Below are 25,931 nucleotides of genomic sequence, written 5' to 3' on the forward strand. Positions count from 1 at the left end.
GACTTTATCCTTCTTCACTAATGGTTCCAAGTTTACATCTAGATCCTGGGGTCAAGGACAGGAGAGGATTTAGAAATAACAGTGCATGACATTAGGCGATGCATTTGCCAAATTGGCAATTAGTTCCTGATGTGCGTGCAAAGCATCTCATTCCTGTCTCTTTGATGCTCGTTCCCATTGAGAAGGGAATGGAGTCCGCAGAGGCCTTCAGACGTTTAAAGGAATATCTGCTGAAAATCAGGCCTGATTTGTGGCATGAGCTCAGCGGCAGGGCCGCATCCGGGATTACCCGGTCGGCCCAGCCCCGGGGAAGAAGGCTGCACAGGGAGAAATTTTCCACTCGAGGAACTCAGTGGAGATCTAAAGGCAGGAAAGCGGTACTAAAAGCCCTACAGGGACCCAGACTCGGATGGACTGTGGGCATAGGCAATGGAGCCTGCTCACGCCTCGTCCTTTTCAGTCTGCCTGCTCTTTCAACCTCTGACCACCAGGTGGAAGCAAGAAATAGCAGGGACGGAAATAACAGGCAGGCTGACACCAGACAGCATTATCAGCGAGCTAATCTAGCCTTTCTCTCGGAATGTTTTCTTTTGACCTGAAATCCAGTGAAGCTTTGCTTCGTTGGTCACTACGGTGGGACAGATGATGATTAAAATCTAAAATGACCCTTGTCTCTATTGGGATGCTAAAGCACTACCGTGCTTTGGGCTCAAAGGGTTTTGAGCAAGTCTCTGTGTGTTTGTTGTGATTGGCATCCGCTCAGTCACTCGACCTGTTAGCCAAGGGAGTTAGGAGATATTCAGTGGGCTGGACCGGGGGGCAGGCACTGGGGAGGGAGGTTTTAACTAAGAGCATCAACTCTCCCATGGACGGGCAAGTCCAAGCTCCACCTTGTATTTTCTGGAGGAAGTTATTTATTTCCCAGTTCCCTAATGTGCAAAATGGGGACAATCCTATCATTGGAAAAGTGTTCCCTGTGTGCCAAGCACATACATAACTGCTAGTCCTTCCTCCTGCCTGCCAGGGTCCATGCTGGTGGGAGTACCATGATCTTACACCACAAAGCCAAGGCTTTCTTCCCGGTCCCCACAGAAGCATTTCTGAATGGACAGGGGGCCAGTCCACAGCCAAATATTGTTCTTCTCCCACTAACCGACTAATCCCTGAGTCTCATTTTGCAGGGCCATTCTGAGAAATTATTATTCATCTACATGGGAAATTATTCATCTGCATCTGCCATGGGATCTAATTTTTTTTTGAGATATAATTGATATATAACATCGTAGTTGTTTTAGGTGTACAACATAATGACTTGATTTATGTATATAGTGTGGCATGGTCGCCATACTAAGTCTAGTGAACACGAGTCGCCACACATGGTGCCTTCTAGTAGCTTCTCAACCAAAGCATGTGGTCGTTCTGTTTTCTACTCCGTGTGGAGGTGCATCGAGCTGTGACTCGGTGACAGATGTGTGAGAGCTGATGCCATGCCTCTCTCTTGATGTTTTGCTCCCTTGCATTCTGGCTTTCTTCTAGATGTCAGGCTCCAGAACTGGCTCCAGAACTGAGTTTTGTTTTTGCTTGCTTGGAGCTAAATAGTGTTTGAATTTGCACACCCTAAGAGCTGACCTTCAGTTTCCAAACACCGACCTAAGTCAGTTTTGAGGGCCTGTTGAAGCTGACTGCTGGTGAAGGCTCCATTCTGCTTCTCTCCCTGCCCCCAGCTGTGGTGAGATGCCTGTCCACTCTATGGCCTCGGGCCTCTTTCCTGGGAGGGCCCTTATTATCTACATGCTACATAATGGGTACCAGTAAGGGCGACTAAATCACAGATAACATTAGTGTCATTATTATTGATTTCACCCAAAGCATGGCATAGTGGAAAGAGTCCTGAAGTTTTCTACAGAGCACACCTGACCCCTTTTAGTGTTTCTAGTATTTTACACATGCCCCCCTAACTGGCACATAAAGTCACTAACTAATGTTAAACTAGAGGCCTGGTGCACGAAGTCGTGCACAGGTGGGGTCCCTCGGCCTGATCAGCAATCGGGGCTGATCAGGGCTATTTTGCCCAGTCCTGATTGGGGCCGATGGGATCGGCCAGCTGGGGAGGGACTGCGGGAGGGCTCCAGGGCATGTCCAGCCCTCTTGCCCAGTCCTGATTGGCTGGACCCAACCAGCAAGCTAACCTACCAGAGCGTCTGCCCCCTGGTGGTCAGTGCATGTCATAGTGACCAATCGGTCGGACACTTAGCATATTACCCTTTAATATATAGGATGAAATCAATGACTAGAAGTTAGAGAACCTGGGTTTTAGTTCCCATCGTACTTGCTAGAACTCTAAATGTCCTGTTCTGGCCCAATTGGTATGGCTCAGTGGGTTGAGCATCGACCTATGAACCAGGAGGTCACAGTTCAATTCCCAGTCAGTGCACATGCTTGGGTTGCAGGATTGATCCCCATTGATGTTTCTATCTCTCTCTCTCTCCCTTCCTTCCTCTCTGAAATAAATAAAAACATAAATAAATACCTGTTCTGCCTGCTTTGCCAAGAAAGCATATGTAACTTATCATTCACCTTATTACTGGATAATATAACCACTGCTGTTAAGCACTAACTATGAGTTAGGCTTTACATACACTGTTCTACTCTGATTTACAACAGCCCTATCAGATGGGGACAGTGTTCTCATCCCAACGGTATAGAGGAGAGAGCTGAGGCTTAGGGAGGTGTGTGTGTTGCCTAGTGTCACCTCGCCAGGGAGGGGGTGACCCAGAACACCCAGGTCTGTTGGACTCCAAGGCAGCGCTCTGACAGTTTGCCACATTATCTTCCAGCCATCAAAGGGCAAATATAATGATTTGGTAACAGAACAATGACCCAGACTGGGGACCAGCTCGGAACACTTTTCCAAGTCCATTTCTAAATGATTATGTCCTTCCACCCAGACTGGATTTTGGAATCTGTGAGATTGGCGACATGCTTCTGGATTGTGCTGTGAGTGGAGTTCCTACCCTGAGACTCCAGCAGCCACCCCACCCCCACCCCTTGCTCCAGCTAATGAAGCCACTGGCGCTCTCCAAGCTGTGAACCCTGATTGGGCTCATTACCATTGCACTCTGAGCACTGCCCAAAGCCCCTGGGGAGTTACTATTAACATCTTTATTAACCCGTCCCCCAAACCAGTCAGTGAAATTCATTTAGATACACAGCCCACTTTGATCTTCATTAATAGTCTCTTCCAGTTTCTACATTTATTTTTAGTTTTCTCATCTTTAATTTATTTGGTGGCAATTATTAGTTTTTATTGAGGGGGACTAGATGATCTTAAAGTAGTTAAGATGAGGAAAAATTGCAAATGAGTGAAAGCAAGTGAAAAAAATTTTTTTTCAAGTTACACCCTGCTATGTTCCTTCCTAGTTTAAGAAAAGGAGCCTTAAGTTTCTGAATATCATGGAACTAGCTCAAGCAGGAGGCTCCTTCCCCACCTTCCTGGCCAGCGCCTGTGTCCCTGATCTCTGTAAGACACAGAGCAGGATGCACATGTGGGCTTTCTTTAGTTACTTTTTTGCACTTTAAGAATAAGGTTTAGTAAATTTATTTCATTTTAATTTTTTATCCAAGCATCAATTTTTCATCCATTCAACAAATATTGTTGAATGCTAGGTGTTGGGACTGGGAGATTAAAAAATAAATAAGACGTCGATACCTGCCTTCAAGGCACACAGTCTGGAGGGGGAAATATAAACAACACAATGTGGAAAGTATTAATATAGCCACATCCCCTGGGAACCTCTAGGAAGACTAGGAAAAAGGCCCCTTGGTTTGTCTGGGGAATTCGGGGGCTGTTTGAGAGAAAGGCCTGAGTTGGGTCTCAAAGACGACAAAGTGGGCTTTTCCCAGGTGAACAAGGGGAAAGGGCATTCCAGACAAAGGACATTGACACAGAGGACTAGGAAAGCAGGTATATGTGGTAATGTGCCAAGCAGGTAAACTGCTCAGGGAAGCTAGAGTGTTGGTTTTGTGGTGGGACATTGCTATAGATTGACCTAGAAGGGTGAATGGGGAATAGATGGGGAAGTGCTTTGTAATCACCCCAAGGATTTGGGCTTGACCAGTAAACAAAGAGAGCCATTGGATGATTGTTCGCAGGCATGTGATAGGGCAGGATTTAAATTTAGAAGAACTTGCTTGGAGACTATATGTCGAATCAGTTGGCCAGAAGCAATGTGGCAATGCTCTAGATTCTCAAAGACAAATAGAAGGTCTCAACTAGAGCCATGGCAAAGGATGAGGAACGGAGGGGACAAACCTGCAGAGTATCTGGGAGGCAAAGTGAGGGGGAAGTGGTAACTGATTGGAGTTGAGTTGTGAAGGGAAAACCCGTCTGCAGTGGGCAAGAGAATGAGAGCTCCACTCACTGTCACAGGAAATAAAGGGGGGGAGACATAGATTTGTGAAGAAGGTAATGCATAGAAGGTTTGGATATTCTGAGTTTAAGATATCTGTGAAGCCACCAAATGGAGATATCTAGAAAGCAGTTAGGAATACAAGCCTGTGATTACAAGAGTCCAATCTAGAAATACAAAATGGAAGTCATCTGCTTAAAGTGGTATGTGAAGCCCCAGATGTGAATTCATTTGCCCAAGGGAGAGTGTGTAGAGAAAGAAGACTATGATGGGACCCTGGGGGGCCAGTACTGAGGATCAGCCAGAGGGGGAAGGGGTCATTGGAAGCTGAGAAGGAATAGCCAGAGGGGCTGGGGAAGACCAGGAGATGATGATGATGATGATGATGATGATGATGATGGTAATGTGCCGCAGAAATTGTATGGCTGTAAGTTCTTTAGGGGGAAGGCCAGTATCATTTCTGCATATCCTCACTGCTGAGCACAGTGCCTCCCTGGGGGAGCCCTTAGACATTTTTGAGACCACAGGGGAATGGTAAATGTTGTCAGATGATGCATTATTAAATACCATAAACATCGAATGGCATGGTCAAGCTATAGCTCAAACATCATTTGCGGGGCTGGGGGCGGGGGGTGGTGGTGGTGGACAGACATTAAACATGGTACTGCCCTGGGAAAAGATGAGAGACCCCTGGCAATGCCATCCCCTCCACCTCTCCATCCACCCACAAGGAGCAAAGTCTAACCTCCCTGTCCTCTACTGAGACCGTTACCTTAGGGGTAGGCTTCAGAGGGTGGGATATTTTCTTTGAATCTACAGAAAGATTTGATGCAGTTAGAAAAGGGATACACCAGAAGCATAAATTGGAGTGCCAGGCTCAAATGCCAAGGAGCACCCTCCATGAGAGCACTGGCTTTGGTGTCCTGATACCCAAATAGGAATTTAAAGACTGCTAATGCAAAGTGGCAGAAGAGCCTAATTTAGAGTCCTTGAGCCAAAGACCAGGGGAGCTTCCAAGCCAGGTCACTGAGGAAGAGGGAAGCAAGCAGTTGGGAGGGGTGAATGTATGCATTTGGGGTGGAGCAGAGCTACAGAGAGACAGGAGAAGAGCTGCAGATTTCTGTGGTGCAGTTTTAAAGTTACTGCTTGAGAGATAGTGAATAAGGCTAACAACATTATCAACTACTTAAATATATGGTATCTCAAGAATGCATTGTATTTGGGAAACTCCAGAGGTGTAGTTCAGTGGACAGCTATAAGATAACCTTAGGGTGATTGTGGCAAGACTATAGTAACTAGAAAATGTTTTACTTGGAGGTAAGACTCAAAATGATTCTGGTGATGTTTTATCAATCAACCAACAAATCTCTGTTGACTAAGGTCCCTGTTCTTGAAATGAGCTTTCTTAAATGTTTATGAAAAAAATGCATTATCTGATTATGAGAGCGACAGTTCTGCCATCATTTTAATTTTACTCTATTTAGTTGGGAAACTTAAAGTTCAGCTTTTTAAGTTTCCTTTGGCAGCTTACTTTGCTTTTCCTACCTCGAATGCCCATTGAACCCCAATGAGAGCTCTTATAAAGAGAACTGCAGAAAGAGGAAATGGAGAAAAATCTGCTCTAATGATTTACTATCATCTTTGGTAGGAGAAGGGAAATGCGCTGCCTACAGACCTATGATTTTTAGAGACAACTGAAGCCAGAGTAAGAAGACTGTTCTTAAAATGGTGGTGTGTACAATGCCTATCTGTTTGTGGATCATTCTCTCATTGATCCCTTGCAGCTTAACTACTGGGAAGAGAAATCAATAAGAGAGAAGCAAGGTCATTCAACATCAGGTTACTGCATAGGAATGAGAAGGAAGGCTAGGAACCAGCATTGGGCTTTGGCTGGGCTTCATAACAGCACCCTGGCTGACTCTGGACACATCAATCCCTCTATCTCAGCTCATGCAGCTACCAAATAGATGTGGGAAGAGAGTCAGGTACCATCTATGCAAGACAGGGAACCTCAAGTTCAATGTTATTACATTGCCTCCCTGTGCAACTCTTACAGGTCATCCTTTCCTGGGAGAATTTATGGAAACTGATTTTTCCCTTATCAGGCTTCCTCTTTCCCATCCTTGAAAAACATATTTTATGTGTCAGACACTATGTTCCGCAATTTTTATATACATTGTTTAATTGAATCCTCCCAAGAAGCTCAGAGAAGTATGTGGGAGTCACTGGTGAGTGGTCAACCCTGGCCTCCTTGCTAGGCCAGCCTCTTCCGCCTCACGTTTGCCACACTGGAAACATCTGGAGACCATTAAAGACAATAATAACAACACAACAATGGACCGATGCTGGGCCCGCCCCAGGCTTGGTGAATCAGACTCTCTGGGGTGTGGAGCCAGGGCTTCAAAACTCTCCCAAATGGTGGATGCTAATGTGCAGCTTGGCTTGAGAACCATGCTGTTAGCCCATGCTAGCTTTCCAAAATGAGAAGGAAAAACAAGAAGAAAAAAGGAAAATGCATAAGACTAACATTTACTGAGCCCCTACTACACACCCAGTGTGTAATCTTATCTAATCCTCCCATACAACGGGGGCAAATTATTCCCATTTTACAGATTTGAAAACTTTGGAGTTACTTAACCACAGAGATTAAGGAATTTACCCCAAATTACCGAGTTTATAAATGGCAGAAAGGTGATTTGAGCCCGGGTTGTGTTCATGTTACTACACCACATAGCTAAGAAACATGCCTCTAACCCACACTGAGGAATCAAGAGACATCAAGCTAGGCTTATAAGAATGTAAGCTTGGAGCACAGGAGAATTTGAGTAGAGTGCAATAGCAAGTGATAGAGGGTTTCCAAGGAGAACAGTAAGGTGGAAGTACCTGAGAGGAGAGAGAAAAGCATGGTGCATCAGACAAGAGAAAGAGCAGAGGCGAAGCATAAGGAACTACTTCTATTACATTCACTACCTGAATTCTCACAGCAACCCCGGGCAGTAGGAACTATAATCATTCCACTTCTGCAGATGGGAAAACTGAGGCCCAGTGAGGTTAAGCAACACCTGCAGGTTACACAGCTGGTAAGTGGCACAGTGTGGATTCCAACCCCAGGTCCAGGGTCCTAACCACACAGTTTACTCACCGTCACTTTTCAAAGGAAGAGTAAGAAGAAGAGCAGCAAACAGGATTCATTTTGTTTAATGCTCTGGGGCAGACACTGTACATTCATTATCTCAATGAATCAATGAATTCTGGGAATCACTTCATCCTTGTGGAGAGACTATGGCCTCTAATTTGAGTCAAGGAAGCAGGCTGGCCAGGGTTAAAGTATCTCACTTACGGTCTCAGTGAAACTGAATCAGCAGTTCCATACCCTAGGTTCAGTGTTCAAACCCTAATTCAGTTTACTCCAAACCCATGTTCCACAAGAACAACACTAAAGTTAGAAGTAGCATTAAAATACAAAGGGTCAACAAACACGGCGTGTAGGGCTCTGTGTATGGAAAAAACAGACCGTGGGAGAGGATTGAAATGGATTTCATTAGGAACAAGGAAATATTTTAATTTTGTTTGGTCAGGGAAGAACTGCAAATAGCCAGCAGAAAGTGATTTGGAAATAAACATTCGAAACAAATGCCAGATATTCTTATCTTCACTGGTTATTTGAATTTAGGCAAAATCATCTGACCGGAGAGTAAATAACCTGTATGTGCAAGGGCTTCCCTTAGTGCCTACCTGGGGCTGTGAAACGCCAGCAGAGTGGTCACATTTGATTGCATCTGACCTTGAAAACTTGACTTCAGTTGCATTCTTTAACCACTCCTTTCCCTCTACAATGTTTAGCACTATATATATATATATATATATATATATATATATATATATATATTATATTTATAAATATATATATATATATATATATTCAGAGAGAGGATAGAGAGGGAGAGATAGAAACATCAATGATGAGAGAGAATCATTGATTGGCTGCCTCCTGCTTGATCCTCAAGGATTGAGCCTGCAACCTGGGCATGTGCCCTTGACCGAAATCAAACCTGAGACCTTTCAGTCTGCAGGCCAATGCTCTGTCCACTGAGCCAAACCGGCTAGGGCTTTACATTTCTTTTTTTTTAAATATATTATATTGATTTTTTTTTACAGGGAGAAAGGGAGAGAGATAGAGAGCCAGAAACATCGATGAGAGAGAAACATCAATCAGCTGCCTCCTGCACATCTCCCACTGGGGATGTGCCCGCAACCCAGGTACATGCCCTTGACCAGAATCGAACCTGGGACCTTTCAGTCCAAAGGCGGACGCTCTATCCACTGAGCCAAACCGGTTTCGGCAATTTACATTTCATTTTTAATTGAAATTACTTTTGAAGCCCGACTGGCGTGGCTCAGTAGTTGAGCTTCGACCTATGAACCAAGAGGTCACAGTTTGATTCCCTGTCAGGGCACATGCCCAGGTTGTGGGCTTGGTCCCCAATAGGGGGTGTGCAGGAGACAGCCAATCAAGGATTCTCTCTCATCATTGATGTTTCTATCTCTCTCTCCCTCTCCCTTCCTGAAATCAATAAAAAAATATTTTAAAAAAAGAAATTACTAAAAAAAAAAAAAAAAAAGAAATTACTTTTGAAGTTTCAAAAGAATATGTGATTTTGATTAAAATAATAAATTTAAGAAAGTAAACATGGAGGGAAGCCCGTGTGTAACCACCATCACTGGTGCGCAGCCTCCCAGGTCATTCGCTGTGCACATGCAAACATGAATTTGTCAGCATTAGCAAAATCGGTTCAATTCTTTGTTGGGTAAACAGTCTTGGTGTTTTCCATTCCTGCAGGAGCTGGAAGAAGAGATCTTTTAAAAACCAAAACAATTACATTTCAGGCCCAAGAAAAGTACAAGGCGAAGACATCGTTGTAAATGGGAGTTGAAATCCTCTTTTCTCTCTGGAGTGGGAAGCAGAGATTTGATAGGAGAATCTGCTCATCTCCCCTACAGCTCCTTTTATGGCCCTTACATAGAGGAAGCATTCAATTAGTATTTCCTGAAGGAATTTCCCTTTTATGGTGGTTTTATTTTGGGCTAAATAGTGTCAATACCAAGAATAATAGAAACACATGTATACACACGTAAATGTTATAAAGAATGCTCCAAAGAAAATTACATATTTTATGGTCATCCATTTTGGATCATTCAAGCCAGGATCCACTTCCATTTTTCCTGCAAGTAATATATAAAATTAGCCCCGTTACTTTTGACCTCTTTTGAGACTTTGCCCCATCATCATCGGTCACATGGCTTTTCATGCGAGCAAACTTTGTTCTCTCCGATGAATTATAAGCTCGGAGAGGGTGGACCGACTTCCTCTGTGCTGTCCCAGCACGTGGCACATGCTCTGCACACAGTCAAGGCTCAATCAATGTTTGTTGGCTTTACAAACTATAATAAGTTTGCTAGGGCTACCATCACAGAATACCACAAACGGGATGGCATACACCACAGAAATGTATTATCTCACAGCTCCGGAGGCAGATCTGAAATTGAGGTGTGGGCAGGATGGGTTCCTTCCGAGGGCGCTGAGGGAGGGTCTGCTGCAGGCCTCTCCTGCAGATGGCTGGCTTCTCCGTTTGTCTCTTCAGGTTGTCTTCCCGTGTACATGTCTGTCTCTGTGTCCCCTGATTTTAAAAAATGTTTTTATTGATTTTTGGAGCAAGAGGAAGGGAGAGGGATAGAAATAACGATGAGAGAGGAACATCATTGATAGGCTGCCTCCTGCACACCCCCTACTGGGGATGGAGCCTGCAAATCGGGCAGGTGCCCTGGTTGGAAAGGAACTGGTGACTTCTTGGTTCCTGGGTCGATGCTCAATCCCTGAGCCACACCGGCCAGGCTCCAATCATATTGGATTAAGGCCCACCCTAATGATTTCATCTTAATTAATTATATCTGTAACGACCCTATTTCCATATAAGGTAAAATCCTGAGGTGCCTGAGGTTAGGACTTCAACATATGCATTTGGGGGGAGAGGGTACACAATTCACCCCATAATAGTGACCTGACACAGAATCATAAAATATTCACAGTGAGAAGAGGCCGTCCACATCCTTTACTTTGCCTACCTGAACCCGGATTCCCCCTTCCTCCAGGCCAAGGAGAACATTTTGGATTTTAATATTTTTGGAAACAGGAGTTTAGGGTTGTTTTGCTTTGTAACGTGTCTGTGTGTCCCTTTCAGAATGGTTCCCACTGCTTAAACCTCAGAGCCTTCAGAACGTCTGGAACAGGTGAGCACCACCTTGGGAAGCAGGGTTTGAAGGGGCGTTTTCCCGACCTCAGTCCACCGAGCACCTCGATCCGGGGGCCATGCCCCAGGAAGAGGCCTCTGGGAGAGCCAGCCACCTGGGAGCCTGTGGGTTTTTCTCTATGAACCATTTTACTTTCACTGCGTTTGGTCATTAAAATTGTCCTGGGCCCCTCCACCATGCCCGAGGCCCTGAGAACAGGGAGTGTTGGCCTGCAAGAAAACCTAGTGGGTTTATTATTCCCCGACACAGAGAAACCAAATAACATCATTGAGTGGCGATTGGAGGGGGGGGGGGGGCGGCTTGATTCATGGGGGTCATGCTTTCCCAGGCCCTCTCCACCCAGTCTCAGCGCAGACCAGGGCCGACTTTTATTACCAGCTTTCAACAAATCCCTAGTTTCTTTTGCAAAGTAAAACAGATAATAGCGACATTCCCGGAATAGTTAGCTAACTAAGCCGTGCCAGGCAACCTCCGGGCTAAGAAGAACTCAGTGTTTTCGGACAATGACCAATTACAATAACCAGTATTATTTGATCTGAGAGTAATTAGCCGAGGCTCTGTTCTTTTTGCTCCAGTGAAGAGGCAAAAAGGGCAGTGAGGGAAACATCAGAGACAGGGGAACAGGCTCAAATGTCAAAGAAAAACACACTCTCGCAGGTGGGGAGGAGGGGGGAGATCCCAACGGAACATTCCATGTTGTTCTTCCCTGAAAATGTGGTCGCGTTGAACCCAACCAAATTCCGTTTCATTTCCCCAGACACAGCGTTCACGCGCCTCAGAAAGCCTCCATGTGGAGTGCCTACCAGAGTGCAAAGAGTAGCGTAGGTCGGGCTGTAGAGCCATGAATTAGCAAAGGATCTCTTATTGGGAGCCACCTCTCCGCCCGGCCACCCCCATAAGGGTGTCCACCCACCCACACTTTATTTTCAAATGCACTGCACCCCCCCGAAAGTCCCTGTTGTTTTGAAGACAAGCTCCAGGGAACTGCTGTTTATCATTTCTTTCAAAAAGTACGAATGTTCTCTGGCCAGCGTACAGGCCCCGTCCCCCCCCGCCCCCCCCCCCCCCCCCCGCCCAATCGCCCCATCTAGATAGATGTATTTTAGCACCGCCCCGTGGCTTACACCTGGAAGACCAACATGAGACTGGCTCGCAGGAGGAGAAGCCTTCGTTGGTACACTTTGCCCTGGCCGCCGCCTCTGCCAGCCAAGGGGCAGAGGGAGTGGGTGGTGACGGTCATAGTGTGGAGGCCGAGGGACTGAGACCCATCCTGACACCAGTAGAAGCCTTGGTACAACCTTGTGGGAAGGGTGCGGGGAGGGTTAGTTCGTTGAAGAGGAAAGTCCTAAAACAGAAGCCCTCTTGTCATCAATCAAAAAAGAGCCCTACTCTTCTTTCTTTGAATTTTCTGGTAAGAGTGGCCTGTTCTTTCCATGTGTCCCTACTATCCCCTGAGCTCCATCAGCTCTTCCTGGTTTCCCCAGCCATCGGCATAAACAGCCTAAATAAGGCAGTATGCACGCCCTGCTCACACTAGTCCACAGCAGTCCTGCAGCCTTCCTCGCCTGCCTGCCTCGTAACAATTCAATTGTGAGGAGCTCACACGTGGGAATGTGCGGAGGGAACAGAGTGCTGATTGGGGTGGGAGTGCGGAGGTGGGCGCCGATAGATGCATTGCTCCCTCCTCACTATAGCCACCTACCCACCCACCCCCTGGGAATTCACAGAGTGTGTTCAGGCCCCAAGTTTGGCACACATCCTTCCACCCTATAGCAAGGGTGAACCTAGAACCGTTTTCTCACAAGGTTTTCCCTGAATCTCCATCTGGAGTGATACCAGGCCCTAGTGATTAGTACCAGCTTTCCCACTCCAACCCCATTTCATCAGTCCTGAAAACACAAACCTGGACAGGGCACCCGTACCCACTAGCCCTTCTTCTGGCTACCAGGTACCGGGCAGGCCTCTGCCCAGGTTCCCTTGTCTCTTAACTGGCTTGGAAATTTGCAAGGACTGAGGATTTGCAAATGTTTTCTTTAAGTCTATAAAGCAATGACTCTTGAGTGTGAGGGTAAAGTTACCTGTTTGTAGAAACAGTTTCATGTCATGGGAATGAGACACCTGAAAGTTTATCATGTAAATCTTATGCAAAAATTAGGCAAATTAGGATTCTGGGCCAGGAGTCCCAGCATCCCCGCATCCTGGACGGGTGTCAGCTCTCTGTGCTTCAGGCTGGTAGGATAGTTGACATTAACTAAGCCCCTCTATTTTTGCTTAGTTGGCAATTTGCATGGCCATGCAATTTAATTCTGAATGTCAGACATCAGCCCTGTGGTTAATTGCCTCCTGGGACCTGCTCCTGTGGCTTTCCCCTTGTAAACCCTTCTGCGGGCTCTGGAGATGGGTGTACTTAAATGACTGGCACTCGATTAGCAAAGACTTTCAAACATTGTCAGTCAATGGGAAGCATAAAGGCCCACAAGGCCTGGAGGATTAGCCCCTGCCACCCTCCCTATCTTCAGATCTGTCCCCACTCTTTGTCCAGGCCACCCCACGGGCCTTTCTCCCCTTAAAGTCACTCCTCTCCCCTCCACCCCAGGATCTGTATGAGCACCACACATCTCTGCCTACATCGCCTACCCCAGTTCCTCAGCTCTCAGCTCAAATGCCGCTTCCTCAGGGAAGCCTTCCCTGACCAGCTCCTCCCACTCTCAGTCAGGTACCTGGGCCTTTCCCTTCACAGTTGTACTCGCACGTTTGTATGATAATTTGTCTAGTGTCTGACTCCTCTGCTAGACCAAGCTGCCAGAGGGCAGAGTCTTGCCTGTATCTCTCAGAGCCACGCACCTACAACACATAGTAGCTGCTTAACTAATGGATTTACTCATCCCCAGCTTTGTAATTCAACATCAGGCCAACACGAGGCTCTGTCCTCACTGTAATTTGGATACTTAACTATGTCTCTTTCCAGGCTCCATCTCAGGGAGAACCAAGAGAGCATCTTGCCTCAGGACCCTGGGAGCTGAGCTTCAGATGCACTGTACCTCAGGGTGTTTTCCACCCGAGCTTTCATTGCTTCTCTCCCTCCTCCCCCGGCAGGAGTCTGTGCTTGCTGCCCTGGGAGCATATTTCCAGTAGGGCTTTTCTGCCATATCCCTCAAAGAAGAGTCCTTAATTACATATTTCTGCTTCTATAATTATAATTCTGGATCCTTTATGTATACACTAGAGGTCCACTGCATGAAATCGCGTGGCCGCGTTCACAGCCCTGCCCACCTGGCGCCACCGGGGGACCCCAGACCCCCCTGCAGACCCCACCACACCTCCTGGTGACCGGTCGTTACGGCGTTAGGCCCACTGGGTTTTGATAATACAGATGGTGCCAGAGACACTATGGAGGCTGGCGGGGGAGGTGGGTAAATGATAGAACACAGATTTTCCCTTCCTCTTAGTAACAGGACAGGTAAGAGCTTCCGTGTGGGGATGATTTTTCCACTTGCCATCAGCATTACTGATCCCAGGAAAATTCTGTTTGACACACCTTTTTCTTTACTGTTCTTCTTTCCCCGTTTATTTTTTTTGGAAGGGAGCTCTCTGGAGAAACTCACTTTTTCTCCCCCACGTTTTCAGGTTGGGCAGGATTCCGGAAGCCGAAGACCTGGCCTCGCAAATGCTGAAAGGCTTCCCTAGAGACCGCGTCTCCGCCCAGGAGGCCCTGGTCCATGATTATTTCAGCTCCCTGCCATCTCAGCTGCACCAGCTTCCCGACGGTGAGTGTGTGTGTATGTGTGTGTGTGTGTACACACGTGTCCGTCTCGGTGTGAAGTATTTCCTCTGAGCCCTGGAGAATGATAGACTTGACAGCCAGAAGTGAGCTTGGAGATCAATTAGCCCAGGAGAAGCAAGGTGGGACCCATCTCGCTTGAGTGTTGCATGAGATTCTCTCAAACTCAAAGGCACAGGAGGATTGCGGTGACACAGACCTCCCTGTGATGATCCAAACATTTCCCCCCACACACTTACTCTGCGAAACTGGGTGAGACGAAAGTTGCCCTGGAGCTGCTTGCTTTCGCGGGCATCTGCCAGGAGCAGCAGAACCAAAGCTGCTAACAACCCCGTCTCTCTCCACGGAGAGTAAGATGAGAGGTGACATGGATATGTCAGAGAGGAGGCTGAGCGGGTCTTGATGGGTGATCTGATGCTGCCAAGGGAAGTACCGAGGCGGGCGCCAGGGGAGGGGAGCGTCCGCCAGGCCGGAGGCCCATGGGAAACACAAGTTACCCTGAAATCAGCTTAGCTGCCGGGGCCTGAAGTCATCCTCCAAATGTGCAATCTGCTGAGGGATCATGTGGCGGGAGCTCTCCTCGTGTTCCTCCGACTGCGGCCAGGAAGGGCTGCGCGGAGGATGTGGGCGGTGCGGTCATGCCCGGCTGTTTGGGGCGGGCGGGGGGGACTAGCCTTAGGTGGGGTTTCTTTGAAAACACCCACCATTCAACTGTAAGCAGTTTTTAGGAGTCCTAAGCTGGAGAGAAGAAAGCTAAGAAGAAGGGTCTAGGACAGTGATGGCGAACCTTTTGAGCTCGGCGTGTCAGCATTTTGAAAAACCCTAACTTAACTCTGGTGCCGTGTCACATATAGAAATTTTTTGATCTTTGCAACCATAGTAAAACAAAGACTTATATTTTTGATATTTATTTTATATATTTAAATGCCATTTAACACAGAAAAATCAACCAAAAAATGAGTTCGCGTGTCACCTCTGACACGCGTGTCATAGGTTCGCCATCACTGGTCTAGGGGCTCAGACGGGGAAGAAGGTGCCAGGATGGGGTGAGGAGCTTCTGACCAAGGTCCTTAGACATCTGGTCTGGCCGGAGTCTCCAGGGTTGCAAACGCAGCCCCACTACATCCTAGACATTATCCTGCCACAGCCCCGAGCTCTTCGTTTGGGATTTCTCAAGGTATTTTATTATTGAAGTGAGTTGCTGAGGGTCTCCAAAAATAACCACCATCCTGGGCTGGGGTTAATGTACCTGACGTGACCCTGTGAGAAGAGTCAGTCGTCAGCAGTTATTAGGTTGCCATTAAGTGTGAAGAACATAGTAAGCGCTATAAAAACTGAGGGGGGAAGAGGCTTGTCCTTGACCTCCAGGATCCCGCGGCGTGGGAGGAAGAGAGGGTGAGGGAGAGGAAGCGGGGCACCCTCGTACACATATTAGCACAAATCACATCTAAACAGCTCCAGTCTGTGCGTAATCAGCCGCAGATGTTCGGGGAATGTGTGTGCGCTCAAGGCAAGTCTTCGGAGGAACTAGAATAACTCAAGTGAGATGGATGAGACTGGAAGTGGACCTGGAGCGGAATTTTTTTTTTTTTTTCTGGTCTTTTTTTTTTTAATTAAATCTTTATTGTTCAGATTATTACATTAGTTACTCTTTTTTCCCACCATAACTCCCCTCCACCCAGTTCCAACCCCACCCTCTGCCCTCACTCCCCACCCACTGTCCTCATCCATAAGTGCACGATTGTTGTCTAATCTCTTCACTCACCCCCACACCCCTTTCTCCCGCCCCCCACAAGAATAGTCAGTCCATTCCCTTTCTATGTCCCTGATTCTATTACAATCACCAGTTCATCAGATTATTTATTCACTTGATTTTTAGATTCACTTGTTGATAGATGTGTATTTGTTGTTCATAATTTGTATCTTTACCTTTTTCTTCTTCTTCCTCTTCTTACAGGATACCTTTCAGTATTTCATATAATACTGGTTTGGTGGTGATGAACTCCTTTAGCTTTTTCTTATCTGTGAAGCTCTTTATCTGGCCTTCACTTCTGAATGATAGCTTTGCTGGATAAAGTAGTCTTGGTTGTAGGTTCTTGGTATTCATCACTTTGAATATTTCTTGCCATTCCCTTCTGGCCTGCAAAGTTTCTGTTGAGAAATCAGCTGACAGTCGTATGGGTACTCCCTTGTAGGTAACTGATTTTCTTTCTCTTGCTGCTTTTAGGATTCTCTCTTTGTCTTTTGCTCTTGGCATTTTAATTATGATGTGTCTTGGTGTGGTCCTCTTTGGATTCCTTTTGTTTGGGGTTCTCTGCGCTTCCTGGACTTGGAAGTCTATTCCTTTCACCAGGTAGGGGAAGTTTTCTGTCATTATTTCTTCAAATAGGTTTTCAATATCTTGCTCTCTCTCATCTTCTGGCACCCCTATAATTCGGATGTTGGTACGCTTGAAGCTGTCCCAGAGGCTCCTTACACTATCTTCATATTTTCGGATTCTTTTTTCACTTTGCTTTTCCGGTTGGGTGTTTTTTGCTTCTTCGTATTTCAAATCTTTGACTTGATCCTTGCGACCCTCTGGTCTGCTGTTGGGAGTCTGTATAATATTCTTTATTTCAGTGTATGCTTAATTTCTAGTTGGTCCTTTATCACAACATCGAGGGTCTCATTAGATTTCTTGAGGATCTCACTACATTTATCGGTGGTCTTACCAGTCTTTTCGAGGGCTTCTAAACAGTTCTTTAAAGACCTTAAAAGTGTGGTTTTGAACTCTATATCCAACAGTTTGCTTTCCTCCAATTCTGTCGTTTGTGTCCTGTTTCTTTGTCTCGGCATTTTTTTATGCTTCGCTGTGTCGATAGAGTGCCTTTCTGTGCTAAGTGTCCCAATTACCTAAGGTAGACACTCTTGGTGCACCCCCTTGTGGGCTTTGTGCACAGTCTTGTTGTGGTTAAGCCTTGATTGTTGTAGTTATCACTGTGAGGAATTGACCTCCAGGTCAATTGGCTGTGAGAATCAGCTGTGTCTGCGGTGGGAGAACTTCTGTGCTGGAGACACCCCTCTGGGGCTAGACTTGCTTCGATGGGGCTTTGGTGCTCACTGAGTCTGCCTCCTGAGTGTGTCTTTTATGGTTCCATGGAGCTTAAAGCTGGATGGTCCCACTCTGACCTCTGGGCTTCCTGGCTCCTGGATCTCTAGGGAGGTGCTAATCTAGCCTTTGCCTGAGGCTATCCAGCAAAAGCCTCCCTGCAGGGCTTGGGTGGGGCGGGTCCCACGGGATCAACAGGGCGGGGTTAGCAATTATGGCTGCTCTCAGTCTTGCCCTCAGAGGCTCTGCTTCTCAGTGCCCCAGTAGTCGCTGCAAGCCCCACGGAGAGAAAGCTGCCCTAGGGTTCTGAGCGATGCCAGACAGTCCCGCTTCTCCCGTATGAGTCTGGGTCCTTAGAGACTCGCCCAGAACTGGAGCTCAGAGCCTGAGACTCCCTCCCGATTGAAAGCAACCGCGCCCTCAGCCTCCAGCCCGCTCCACATGCACTCCGAACCTTAGTATTTTACTTCAGCACTGCGCCTCCTCTGAGCCTCGGTATGCTTTTCTCTTTCCTCCTAGTTGTAGAACATCCACTCAGCCAGCTTTCCTGTGGTTCTGGATGATGTCCGTTCCGTCTTTTAGTTGTATTTTTGAAGTGGTTGTTCGAGGCAGCAAACTCCGGTGTTTACCTATGCCGCCATCTTGGTTTGAGCCTGGAGCGGAATTTGAAAGGAGGGAAGGGACATGGTTTGGCCTGTGGCTGAGCAAAACGCATTCCCGGGGACCTGGAATTCTTACTGGTACCTTCCTGGTCCCTCACCCCCCACTGCATCCCCATCCCCTCCTCTCTCTCCACTCTGAGCCCCTCTATCTCTCCTTAGCTTTCTCCTCTGGGGCTTAGGACTTCTAGCTACCACGCCAGGCAAGTATACACGCTTGGGTGTACACACACACACACTCCCCTCTCTCCACTTAAAGAAACGTCTCCCATTGGTCCTCCTCCAGGATCTGTTATTCTACACACAGAGAACTGCTGGGATCTTCCAAGTTCTCTGGCGTCAGCTTTTGCCTGATGAAGGGTAATTAGGAAGAAACAGCACCGTCCACACTGACGTGTTGTGAGGAACGTGGGTTTTGATTTTCCGGGCCATCTGAAGCACAGCCACTGACAGAGGGGCTCCGCGGGGGGCGGTGGGGGGGGAGCGCGCACGCATGTGGGTGTAACAGAGAGGACGATCTGTATTCCTTCGCTGTTCGCCCAGCCACAGGGCCCAAATCTGCTTTGACACTTTCAGAGAAATGAAAAGGTGAAATCTTGCAGGAGGCGGCCTGCGCTGGGGGGGAGACGGAGAGTGCTCGCAGCAGGAGGGAAGTTGACTTTTCTTTATACATATAGGGGTTTTTCCATGCAGAGTTTAAATTATGCCTGATAAAAGGAGCATCGTGGATGTTTCAGTTCTTTCAAATTCTCCTGGCTTCCTCCCAATTAAATGAGGTTTGTCAAAGCCACAGGGCCCTGCTGCTGCTGCCTAGGCCGACAAGCACTTCCTGCAGCGACATCTCAAATCCCCGAGGGAGAGGATGAAAGGGCCAGCGCCAAGAGACGGGAAGGGGGGCGGCAGGGGCGCGCATGTGCGTGTATGTGTGTATGTGTGCATGCGGGAGGGCTGCAGAAGCAGGTTTAGAGACAGACCAACACGGGGGACTTGGGACAAGTAGACAGGGAAAGCGAATCTTCCAGGAAAACTGGAAGGAAAACAGAGGAAGAGGGAGAAGTGGTGGGGCCAGTTTGTGCCCCTCGACAACAGTGGGCCTCACCCAGGGCACAGCCCCTGAGGGATGCTCTCCCTCGGCCTGCAGTGCCAGCCTGCTTTTTCATCGCCCGTCGCCGTGAGCCTTTATTAACAGTCTCACCCGGGCGGCGTGGCTCAGTGGTTGAGCGTCGACCTATGAACCAGGAGGTCTCAGTTCGATTCCCGGTCAGGGCACAAGCCCAGGTTGTGGGCTCCATCCCCAGTGTGGGGCGTGCAGGAGGCAGCCGATCCATGATTCTTTCTCATCATTGATGTTTCTATCTCTCTCTCTCCCTCTCCCTTCCTCTCTGAAGTCAATAAAAATAAATTCTTTAAAAAAATGTATAAAAAACAGTCTCCTTTTCGGATAGGGAACACCGGCCGATGATCATAGTTCCCAACCTGTAGGGACACAGAATGTGTATCCCCCGTCCCCAGCGGGGGGCCCAGGCATGAGAATTGTGCAAAAGGAAGACATGCTCTTGGGAGTGGTTTGTGAAGGGAGTTTCCTTTGCCATAATTCTGCAAGCAGTGTTGCTCTCTGGTGACAATTCAGAGTGGAGTGTGATTTGGGGGCTTATATTTCTATCCGTGTATTATTCCGGGTGCAGGATAACAAAGTTGTCGCTTTAAAATCTATTGTTTCCCCTTTGATCTGGGAGAGGCCAGGTCTCACTGTCTACCCTCTGCAGGGGACGCCTTAAGCATGAAACCTGCGGCTGGGAAATAGGTGAAGAGAGGAAGGACAGCCTGAACCCCAGTGGGGGAGAGACCTAGAAATTCTTCCCCAAGAGCAAGCATGGCTGCCACCCCTCCAGGTGCATGTCACAGAGCCTGAGGCGTGCTGGGCAGCACTGAGGCTGTGGCAGTGAGCTGTGGCCAGAGGAAAGCAGGGAGTTGCTTGCCAGGAAAATCCAGGGATTCCGGGATCGGTTCCCTTTTGGGGAGCACTCCGAGGTGGAGAAGCGTGACTGTTAGAAGGACAAACATGTGGGGACTTCTGCCCGGTGCCGACGTTTTCCCTTATTGATTCTCGAACACCTGAAGAAACATTTGCCGAAGGAGAAGTCACTGGGATTCCCTCTGAAAACACACCAACGCCACGCTGATCGCTTTTGCAGATGGCTAGGCAGACGCTCTTCTCACCCCGTCACCGTCACCGGGACGGCCACGCCGGGGTCCTCCTGGCCGAGCCAGCAGAGCAGGGCATCAGCTGGGGCAGCCAGGGCCTAAAATTAGGCCCTTGGCAACTCCCTGGTCTTAGCTGCAGTTTCAGCTTCTTCATTTAATTCCCTTTGCCCTCGGCTTGAACCTGGGCTCTGGGAAAGGAACGCTGTAATGGTTTTGGGGTGGGGAGAGCAGAAAACCATTAAGCTGCCCCTTCCAGAAACGCGCTCCACGCTGTTCCTGCCGGGAGCCGTCCAAACGTTACCCCCTGAGGGTTAGGACTGAATTTGGAAGCTTGCCATGTGTTGAATCACAGACACTGATGCACAAAAGTATTTTTTTTTTATTTTTAATCTAGGGCAGTAAATGCCACGCGATTTAAGAGTCTGGTCCTTAAGCCCTGGTCCTTGATCGCCAGGACATCAAAGGCCGTCTGTCTTTTTGTGGATTGGACCCATCTTGCTTTCCAAATCCCAGGCGGGTCCCTACCATTCTTTCCTGGGCTAACTGCCCCTTCTCCTTTAAACAGGTTTCAGCATCTTGGGGGAAAAACCCTAAAATTTAAAAGCTTGCAATTGTTTACAAGTAATTTTGCAAAAACAATTTACCAGAGTCCTTCTTGTCACACTTTCATTCTTGTAGGGAATGGGGTAAGTATGGCATACCTCAGCCATTCATCACGCCGCGCTAGTAGCTAAGCTCTGGTCTGTCTTCGGCAGGCTGACTCATAATGCCCATTAAAACCTGAGTAATTTTTTGTTTTTTTCTCTAATAAAAAGAACTTCAGGCCTCCTTTTAATACTATTTCTTTAATATGTTTGAAGATCCCTTGCTATCACTTTCCAAACTTCTCTAGGCTGACTTTCTTTGACCTTCCTCTCCCCCCAAATATAAGTTCTGTTTTTCTCACTCTTTCATCATTTTGTTTCATGATTCTATTCTGAACCTGTTCCAATTATTTTGCTTACCTCTGAGATTATGGACCCAACATAGACTCAGCTTCCTAACATAGTGGAAGAATTATGTTCCAGTTCATCCATCGGAGATTTATGGGTGAGATGTTGAGGGATACAAAAATGAATTAGTCATGGACCCTGTCCTCAAGGAGCTTACAGTCCTTAAGGAAATGAGACAACTATCTAAACAGCTGCAGATCAAGTGTGAAGTGCTCTGGGTATTCAAAGGAAGTGAAAAAATTAGCTCCTGGGGATGGAGGATGGCTTTGTGAGTGGGTCGTGAAAGATGATGAGGTCTGGATGGTTAGGGAGGAAGAATATCCAGGGAGAAGAATGTCATCCTCCTCTTAATACCATCTAACATTATTCTGAATGTGTCTTTTTTTTAATAATAGTAGCCCAATTCTGACTTATATTTCATTCGGATTTTTACTCCTTATCTATCTATCTATCTATCTATCTATCCACCTTCTTCTTGCAACAATGTAAACATTCTTTAACATGTATTAGTGAAATTTAGTCTAGTTTTTATATACTAATGATATCAAATCTATTTATCGCTTTTATTGTCTATCTATTCAAAATTTAACCAGAATATTTTGTCATTCTAGAAGCCAGGTTTCAAGGGTGAGGGTTGGCAGGGAAGAGAGAAGGGAGATTCTAAGCCAGGTCTCTGGACTCTATTCTGCCTCTGGGAGTTTGTCACCTAACTCAGAAACTCCCTCTACCTTTTAAATCCTTTATTAATCAGTACTCAAGAAGCAAGTTAAGAAGTGTCCTCCATAACATACCTCTTCACCCTCTATGCCCAAAGTTGTCCTCAACCCATTCCAGTCCATTAGATGAGATGTTGGATTGAGACCCAGCTCATGGGGTTGCATACGGTTGTGTTGCTAGGAGAAGTCTGGGTCAACCAAGTTGCTCACCCCCACCAAGCCCTTAATTTGTTGGCATGAAAAAGTCTCCAAGTAAAGACAAACCTTTCAAGAAAGAATTAGAGACCTTTGAGTGGAAAAGGATCTTAGAGACTTGCTGTTTCATATTCTCGTTTTTATATAGAATCATTATATAAAGTTCATAGATGAATCCCTGGCACCCAGGGAAGAATAAGAGTGGTTGCCACTTGTTGGGCATCTATGTGCTTTACATAAATTCTTATTTAATCTATACACTAATGGGTGAAGCTGGTATTCTTATCCTCATAATTCGTGCACGGGTAGGGTCCCCAGGCCTGGCTGGCGATCAGGGCCAATCAGGACCAGCAAGCTAGGGCCTTCCTTCCCCAGCTGCCGGCTGCCTGCCGGGGCCTTTCTTTGTTCTGGGCCACCCCCTGATGATCAGCACACGTCATAGTGATCGATGGAAATACCAGTCTCCTGGTCAAACTCCCAAGGGGACACTTTGCATATTAGCCTTTTATATATGTAGATTAGAAAATTGAGTCTGAGAGAGGCTAAGTAAATTGCTCTGAGTTACACAGCTAGTAAGTGGGAGAGCCAAGATTGGACTTCAGACTCTCAAGCCACTCTTTCATTTTACTTATTGCTGCTCCCTAACGACCACATGGTAACTTAGTAGCAAAATGCAGATTGGAACCAAGATTTTGATTCCCATGACCTTTCCACGATCTCTTGTTCTATCTATGTTTATTTTAAAGCCTCCCCAGGAAAGTTTCCATATGTCCCCAGGTAACATGTCTAATACCTCACAATGAAGAGGGCTCCATTTATGTTTAACAGAGACCCCTGGCCTTTTGTTTTAGTTTCTGTTCTTTTTTTTTTTTTAATACAAAAATCACCTTGGGTTTTTCAATTTATTAATCAATGGTGGTTTATTTTTTGTTTCACTATAACTCATTCAATTTTATAAGAAAAATGTTGGGAATCCAATGGAAAATTGGGCAAAGGTATAAAATAGCAATTTCTGCAAAGGGAAAAAAATATATCAGCACATGGAATGAATAGACAGCCTTACTGGTGATTAAATAAATACAAATAAATGTTAATAAATTAGTTTATTTTTTCCCTTAATCTAATGACCCCTAGTGTTTGTGAGATTATGGTAAAAGAATTCTCTGCTGATGTTGGTGTCAGTTGGGGAAATCTTTGCAAAGCATTATGGCATACATATCAGGAGTTATAAAAATGGTCACAACTTTCAACCCTATGCTTTGTTTCCTGGAAATTATACAAAAAAAAAAACCCCACAATTAAACAGGAAAAAAAAACCCTCTGGGCATAAAAATGTTCATTGCAGTGTTGTCTACGATTTTGAAAAATTACAAAATAAAAATGAAGGAAACAATCTATTCAACACTAGAGAACCAATTGAACAAACATTGGCGTACTGACTCAGCACACAGTACTACATTACCATTTCAAATCATTCACAGGAGTGTGCGGTAATATGGAAATGTTTATGCTATGACATGAGCTAAAAGTAGGATACAAATTACATATTATGGCCCTAACCGGTTTGGCTCAGTGGATAGAGCGTCGGCCTGCGGACTGAAGGGTCCCAGGTTCGATTCCGGTCAAGGGCATGTACCTTGGTTGCGGGCACATTCCCAGTAGGAGGTGTGCAGGAGGCAGCTGGTCGATGTTTCTCTCTCATCGATGTTTCTAACTCTCTATCCCTCTCCCTTCCTCTCTGTAAAAATCAATAAAATATATTTTTAAAAAATTACATATTATGATGCACCTGTGAAACGAGTTATACATGTCAACAAAATGGAAAGGTGGGATATAAAAATAAAAATGCTCTTCCAATTTAAGAGGATTGTGGGTAATTTTTTCCTCTTGTAAAGTTTTCTTTAATGTTGATGTTATATTGCCTCTATTGTTAAAAGAATGAAATATGGCAAACGCTGCAGGAATTCTAAGCTCTGAATTGAGAAGTAAAGGACCCGAGATTTCTCCTTTTTCCCCCAATGTAAGATGCATTATGGACCTTCATAAACCTCAATTTCTCAACCTGCACAACGGGTTAATACTCGTTTCCTTTATCCCAGATTGGCAGAATGTTTATTTTATAAAGCTTTTAACTTACTGAATGTAAGGGTCCATATAAATTTGGTCCTGGGAGAATGAGAGGTGGGAGGGAGAGGAAAAGATAAATAGGCACTAATTAGTTATATAAGGAAAGATCATCTGCTTTCATCGGAAATGCGTATGTGCTGTGCCCTTACTCAGAGGTTTAAGTGAACTCCTTGTTAGTTAGCAACTTCCATTTAAAGCCCCGTATGATCCTTTGGGCTTTACAGATGTGAAGCTTATATGCATACACATGAGCTAAAATGACCGCGTGCTCACACGGCTGTGTGCACTCGGAATAATTCAGTGGACTTAGCAACGCTGGCTGATGGGCTGACGATGGGTGAGAGCAGTGCAAAAACCACGTGACACGAGAAATTGCAGGACATTTTGAAATGATGGTCTTATTTCCAAGCTTTCTTTTTAACTTGTGCTCTCTCTTTTAGCCATTACAGACAAGTAGAAGAGATTTGATTATCCGGTTTCCTTGAAAGGTTATTTAGCTCCTCAATCCCATTAAGCCGCTTTCTGCACTCCAGTGCCCTGCGCCTTCCCCCGGTCCTCAGCCAGGAAGAGTAAACGGAGACACCAGGATCCGATTTCTAAAGGAAGGAAAGTTAAAGCAAAGTTTGAAAGGGGTGACAGGAGCTTAGGAACTCAATTAGACTGAAAGACAACTATCTCATTATCCTGTTCCGAAATGATCTGAATACATAAAACTCTAAAAGTTTTAAATAAACTTGTCCTACGGACTGTCTAGATGACTGCAAATTCTTCTCAAAAAGTGTTTAAACACCCACTTTCGTATTTATTTATTCTAAGCGCGAGCGGCCGCGATAATTATGCTGTCAGACTCAGTAAGCTAATGAGGAGTCAGCCAGTGGAAGGCTTTGCGTCTGTGAGATTGCTGCAGGATAGCTGCTCAGATGCTTCTTTCCTTCTTTCTTTTTCTCTTTTCTTTTCTTTCTTTTTCCCCCCAATGAATTGGGAAGGAGAGTGGGGCAGTCCGTGGCCAAATTGGAATCCTTTTGATTAACTGATTGCTTTCCCAGGACTGTTCCGTCAGATAGTCTCTCTCTCTCTCTCCCTTATTTTTCCCCTCACTCCCTTTCTCTCCCCCCTCTCCCTCTTCCCTCTCTCCTTGCTTTTGAGGAGCTGCTGCTCTTGAGGGGCAAGGAAGCCTCAGGGGACCTTCATGTCACGGTCCCCAAGGCCAGAAGACTCTCCCCCCTGAGGGAAGTTCCCAAGACGGTTCGGACTTGCGTTGATTTGAGAGTAATCCATCGTTTCTGCACTGTTTGTTTTAGCTGCTTGACTGTTTATGCTATGGCATGAGCTAAAAAGGAAGTTGAATATAAAATTGCATATTAAAATGCACCTCTGGAAATGTATTAGGCGTATCAACAAAACTTGATGTCTCCCCTTTCAACCCTGGAAAATATGTGTTTCCAAGCCC

The 25,931-nt window shown here is 46.2% G+C and overlaps 1 protein-coding gene across 6 annotated transcripts in view; it reads left to right on the top strand.

The window, feature by feature from the left end:
- The window catches only part of CDK15 (cyclin dependent kinase 15), a 73,461-nt gene that overhangs the window by 40,835 nt on the left and 6,695 nt on the right, over nt 1–25,931 (top strand). For all 6 annotated transcript variants that reach the window (XM_070421859.1, XM_070421860.1, XM_070421858.1 and 3 more), the window contains exons 11-12: nt 10,649–10,697; nt 14,346–14,485. In XM_070421859.1, the coding sequence (XP_070277960.1) occupies nt 10,649–10,697; nt 14,346–14,485 (189 nt within the window). The remainder of the gene's footprint in view (nt 1–10,648; nt 10,698–14,345; nt 14,486–25,931) is intronic.

The sequence above is a fragment of the Myotis yumanensis genome, unplaced genomic scaffold (genome assembly GCF_028538775.1).
Source record: "Myotis yumanensis isolate MYYU_CA2020_CCGP unplaced genomic scaffold, mMyoYum1.0.hap1 SCAF_8, whole genome shotgun sequence".
Classification (NCBI taxonomy): domain Eukaryota; kingdom Metazoa; phylum Chordata; class Mammalia; order Chiroptera; family Vespertilionidae; genus Myotis; species Myotis yumanensis.